Genomic DNA, 6,000 nt, shown 5'->3' on the forward strand with positions numbered 1-6,000 from the left:
TTGTGTTTGTGGGTGTTTGTGTGTGCGTGTTTTTTGTTTGTGACTATACTGACTAAGTGTTCCTGCACAATTTCTATGCATGAGAGAGAGAGACAGAGAGACAGAGAGAGAGATTTACCTACATTGACATGAATTGGAAATACAGTTTGTGTCACTGAACGTTGGCTGCTCTCCATTCACCACTACCTCAGGATAATTTGTCTATACATGTGTAGCCAGAGAGAAAACATGGTATGTTTGTGTGGGGGCGTGTGTTTCTACTGTATATCTGTAAGCAGTCATTGCACAGCATTAGTAAACGATATAAGAAGAACAAAACAAAGTAGGGTCAAATGTAAAATATTAAATTAATTTATAACATAACAAAACAAAACATAGATAGTTTAATGATGGAAAGGCCTTCCTGTCCAATCGTTTTTGATAGTAAGTTACTAATAATGTGTGGAGATTTGTGAACCACAGGGTTGAACCGATTCGGTTCTTTTTTTTGAACCAGTTGAGAGTTTATTGAACCAGTTGAGAGTTTATTGAACCAGTTGAGAGTTTATTGAACCAGTTGAGAGTTTATTGAACCAGTTGAGAGTGTTTCCACTGAAAATGAATTGGTTTCGAACCCTGAAAGTTAGTTCGGAACTGGAACCAAAAAAAGCCTGTCCTTCCTGTTCTGACATTCCATATGTTGATCTGACCTCATCAAGCCCTCTACACTCAAGACACACTCCATATATGGCCAGTACAGAATTCATTCCATATGTTGATCTGACCTCATCAAACCCTCTACACTCAAGACACGCTCCATATATGGCCAGTACAGAATTTATTCCATATGCTGATTTGACCCCCCCATTCCAAAGCGCCAGCACTCACCCAGCAATCTGCCGTCACCCAGGCGGATGCGTGCACGCGACCTGGTTGTACTTTTAAGACTACTTAAAGTAAGTAGATAGACTAATTTAGAAGTAAATAAGTAAGTGCATTTTATTTATAGAGCAGCTTTCACAGACATCAGAGTCATAAAGTGCTTCACAACAAGTGCTTCACTATTCAAAATGTTGACTTTTTACTGAGTAATGCAGACTAATAGTGTGATGATGCGGCCATGCTCTTTTTCTTTTCCCTTTTTAGTTTATACACAGTTAGCCACAGTAAGACCACAAACAACTGATACGTGTGACATCGAGGCCGCTTAGAAGAAACAACATTTAGGCTGTTTTTTTATCAGCTTGCTTGATCAATGATCAGACTTTCTAGTCTAGTCGCGTGGTGTAGTGGCAGGATTTTCATGATTGCCTGGCCTCTAAGCCAATGGGAGACTAGCCCTATACGGCCAATGGGACACTAAGCCCCACGGCCAATGGGACACTAAGCCTGCTCTGCTCTCCCCCACCACACCATGACTAGAGACTGAAAACGCGACTACAGAAAGCCCCACTATACAGTGACTATGTAACACATGTGTAGGTACTCGCTATTATTCCTATAGTCCCAGACCCCACTAAACAGGCGCTCTGACAACTCTGCAGGAGTCTGTTAGTCAGCGACAGAGATTGCCCTCCCTGCCTGCCAAAGACTGGCCAATTGTATTCGGATGCACCGGTATGAGCATTCAAACCCCACAGTGGTGGGCAAGGACAGGATAATCTCACTGCTGCGCATGCGTGCGTGTGTGCGTGCGTGTCCAGAGTTAACACCTTGGAGGCCCGGGGCGGAGTTCTCCGTCCAAGTTCAAGGTCATGGTCAAGTGCCCAAGCCGGAGATTGATAAATAGGACGGAGATTAATGATAACAAAACCGCTCACATCGCTCTAGAGCCTAGGAGCGCTTGTTGCCCGATCCGATGACGTGTCAAAAAGTGACACGTCATCGAAAATGTCCCCTGCCTGTTTAGCTGACGAAAACGAAAATCTTAAAACGATCATAACGCCCGATCTAAATCATCCCGTCTAATTCTGAAAAAAGATCCTGTGTTTGACGGCCTTCCGCGGTCCAGTCGCTAGTCGCGATAGATTTATTATTACCTCCCGTTGTTGTCGATCGACTCTAGAGTGGTGTGGCTATTGTTAGCTGCTACACAGACATGCACACCAGCTTCCGGTGCGCCGGTAAAAGTGGTCCGTGCGCTATAAATGATGGGCACATGGATGAAATGGATTAAATAGTTCCGGGCCTCCAAGGTGTTAACAGCTCAACCTATCCTTAAAATGTCGATACTGAGTGACTAGACTACAGTATGCATTCCCTGTGTGCCTGTATTTCTGTGTCAGTGGCTCTTTGAGCCTCTAGTTTGCATGTGGTAGTGGAAGCCAGAGAGCCAAGCCTTGACTATTCTCTCCGGGTCCTTCGGGGTGGGAGGGATGGAGGCTGGATTTAAAGAATCTCACCAACTCACTGACAGCTTGTCAAGACCCTCCTACGGACTGTGATGAATTTCAGCCCATTGTGTGTGTGGTCCAGACACTCAGATAATCTCTGTGTGTGTGTGTGTGTGTGTGTGTGTGTGTGTGTGTGTGTGTGTGTGTGTGTGTGTGTGTGTGTGTGTGTGTGTGTGTGTGTGTGTGTGTGTGTGTGTGTGTGTGTGTGTGTGTGTGTGTGTGTGTGTGTGTGTGTGTGTGTGTGCTTACATACATGCTTCACAAGCAGAAATGTGGGCTTTATTCGGTGCACTGTGGTTTGTCGATAATGATGATGAATTTTATGTGGAGCAATCACTATGTGTGTGTGCGCTCACGCGCATGTAGGAACTGTGTAGGAAGGCTTCCGCATCCATTTGTAGAACTGTTTCTGTTGACATGATTCTCCAGTGTTTCCGTTTTTATTTTTGCCTTGCTTGAATTTAATTATACGTGGAATATCAAATCTGCTTCATCCTATATAGAGTATTGTGCTCTCTTTGTGCTGTCTGTCTGTCTGTCTGTCTGTCTCTGTCTCTCTTTATCTACGCAGTCGCAGTCATCACATACTCTGACAGGAGTCTGACTCATTCTAAACTTGAATGATGCTGTGCGTGCGTGCGTGCGTGCGTGCGTGCGTGCGTGCGTGCGTGCGTGCGTGCGTGCGTGCGTGCGTGCGTGCGTGCGTGCGTGCGTGCGTCAATGGTTCTGTATGCACTTGATAGACAAGCTATAGCTGTCCGCCCCCTCTGTTTGCGCTGCCCGCGAGCACAATGATGCCCGCCGTTATCGATTTCTCTCCTGCCATTTTATAATTATGTCTCCTCTCCTTTTTTATTCTATCCCCGTCTGTCTTTTATCCTCTCTGTCTCTTATCTCTCCCTCTCCTCCTTATTCTTTTTTCCCCCTAATTGCCCCTCCACCACCCCGGATCCATTTTTCCTGCCTCACTGTGACCATGGTTGTTATCTCGGCCCCCTTTCGTTTGATCTCCACTCCTTAATTTCCTCCCTCATCCACGTCAACTTGCTCTGTTCACCCCTGTCCCCGTTCATCCCCCTCTTCACGCTGCTTTCTTTCAATTTGTTTTGTTTTTTTTGTTATTTAATTCCTTTACTTCCTCATTCGTCAATTCAATTCTTCTCTCATGTTCTCAATGCATCTGTCTTTCATCGTACATCGGCTTCGCTCTCCCACTTCAAACACCTCCATTTTTCATTCCATCCTTCATCTGCTCCCTCCCTCCATTTCTCCGTTTCCTCCTCACTCTTCTTGTCCTCCCTTGTCCTCTGTCTCCCCCCCCCACCCCACTCTCTCTGTGTGTCCCCCCTCTCTGTCTCCCCCCCCACCCATCTCTCTCTGTGTGTGTCCCCTCTCTCTGTCCCCCCCCCCCCCCCTCTCTCTCTCTCTGTGTGTGTCCCCTCTCTCTGTCCCCCCCCCCCCCTCTCTCTCTCTCTGTCTGTGCCACAGCTTCTCTGGAGTGCTCTCCAGGTTCACCGTAGAGTGATGGACCAGAACAAACCAGCCAGCCACCACAACAAGTACCCAGATGGCCGTCAACCTTTACACCCTTCAGGTCACGGATGTGCTCCAGCCGGACCTTGGATCCGCCTCCTCCCTGCCCTCTGTCCTTACCCTGGATGTGCAATCAGCACTCCTCACTCCGTGACCACTGGCCCCCCTGACCCCCTGACCCCCCCCCCCCCCCCCCCCCCCTCCTCACACAGCTCTTATCTAGAAGATAAGTGACGCTCGGTTACAACCCCACAAACAAGTCCCCACACTGTTCTCATGTTCTGGCTCGAGTATTTCCTCAAGAGTCCAAACGACTTTCCTGGAACCCTTTCCTGGAACCCGACCAGTAGTTTCCATTACATTTGTCCCCACGCTATGACATTTCCAGTAAACCTTCCAACTGGAATTCTTCTCCTATTCCTTCTACACCTTTCCAACACCCCCACCTTTAAAGAAGCAGGCCAGCAACCAGGCCAACACCCCATCCACATGGATTCTGCATTGGCAACCGGCATCAAAAAGCTTGGCTGGAGTTTCTAAAAGCACTTTAGACCATTGTCTCACAATTGAACAAAACGTATAATGTCTGTGTGCTGATTTGCTTTTAGGAAGAAACCACTCCCACACTGTGTTAATGTTGAGAAGGGGGACACGTCACCATCCATCATGAGCATAATAAACATAGTTTCCTGGCCTTATTCCCTCCCTGTATGTTCCTCTATATGTAGCACCCTGATGTACGTATGTAGCACTTATTGTGTGTTCTAAATGGTAAAATAAATGGTAAATGTGCATTTATATAGCGCTTTTATCCAAAGCGCTTCACATGGATTGTACATTACATTCACCCATTCACACACCGATGGTGGAGGAAACCATGCAAGGCACCAACCTGCACTTTGGGAGCAATTAGGGGTTCAGCATCTTTGCTCAAGGACACTTTGACACTCTCTCCAGTTAGTGCATGGTGGTGTTATTCACTAATCACTACTGAGACAGGGTCACTATACCCTTCCATGGACGTTAAGTAGAAAGACTTTGGGCCGGTCAGATGTTTTGTGGGCCACTCTCTTGATCGTTCTTTGTCTGTATGTCTTTCGATAACGATACTGCAACAACGGTACAGTAGGAGAGTGACACATTTTTCACATCAATGTGTGTGTTATTGTCTGCTCTCTCTTTCTGTCTCTCTCTCTCTTCTCTCTTTCCATCTGTGTGTGTGTGTGTGTGTGTGTTCTGTGTACCAATTCAGTAAACAGTGATTGAGCTTGACTGTTGAAGTGTCTCTCTGCTTGACTCTGAAGTTTCTCCCCATCTTGCTCGAATTCACTCTTTTCTCCTACTGCTGCGTTTGGTCATCTCTGGATCACTCTGCTATGGAGTAAACAGCAAACCTGTCCGTTTGGGAGAAATCCACTGTGAAAGAACTCCACTGTGAACGAACTTCACTGTGGAGGGAAAAAGGCAACAGTTTAAAAGAAAAGAAACTGGCAACACACAAGGTACTGTATGGTTAAAAGATGAGTTGACTCCTCAAAACAAACTGTATGTATTGTGAAACACGAAGCGGGGGAAATGAAGCAGAGACATGAAATGGGTTTGAGGTGTGAGAATGAAATTCCCTTGGTGACCTTAAAAGGACTCGAGGTTTGTGAGTGAAATGATTTGCTGAACCGAGTGTGGGGAATAGCTGTTGAAGAAAGGAACTGGCAACGCATAAGGGCTTGTGAACCAAGGGACGTGCCAATTCATTTTGCTCTGCAGATGAAGACAAGAAAAAAAAAGTGAGATTACAGACAACACCTAAATCCTCTTCGAGTCTTCGTCTCTTGCCCCTACAGTATCCCTCTCTCTCTCCTCCTCCTCCTTCTTTTTCTTTGTCGCTTTCTCTCTTTTTTTCTGTTCTGATCTAGCTGCTCTATTTTTAGATATGACAAAATAGTAGAAGGGAGATGTGCCGTGTGCAAAAGCAAATCATGAAAATGTTGTCTGTACATGTTGTTTATCTCTGACAAGAAAAGGAGAAGTAAACTCTGAAATCTCTTCTGTTAAGGTGAATATAATGGCCATTCACTGTTGATGTACTAGGCATTGT

The 6,000-nt window shown here is 46.0% G+C and overlaps 1 protein-coding gene across 3 annotated transcripts in view; it reads left to right on the plus strand.

The window, feature by feature from the left end:
* Positions 1-5,177, plus strand: part of samd12 (sterile alpha motif domain containing 12) — a 151,429-nt gene extending 146,252 nt beyond the window's left edge. For all 3 annotated transcript variants that reach the window (XM_079522599.1, XM_079522598.1, XM_079522600.1), the window contains exon 5: positions 3,861-5,177. In XM_079522599.1, coding sequence (XP_079378725.1) covers positions 3,861-3,892 — 32 coding nt within the window. In that variant the 3' untranslated portion in view covers positions 3,893-5,177. The remainder of the gene's footprint in view (positions 1-3,860) is intronic.
* The last annotated feature ends 823 nt before the right edge of the window (positions 5,178-6,000 follow it).

The sequence above is a fragment of the Electrona antarctica genome, assembly GCF_951216825.1.
Source record: "Electrona antarctica genome assembly, chromosome: 15".
NCBI lineage: Eukaryota > Metazoa > Chordata > Actinopteri > Myctophiformes > Myctophidae > Electrona > Electrona antarctica.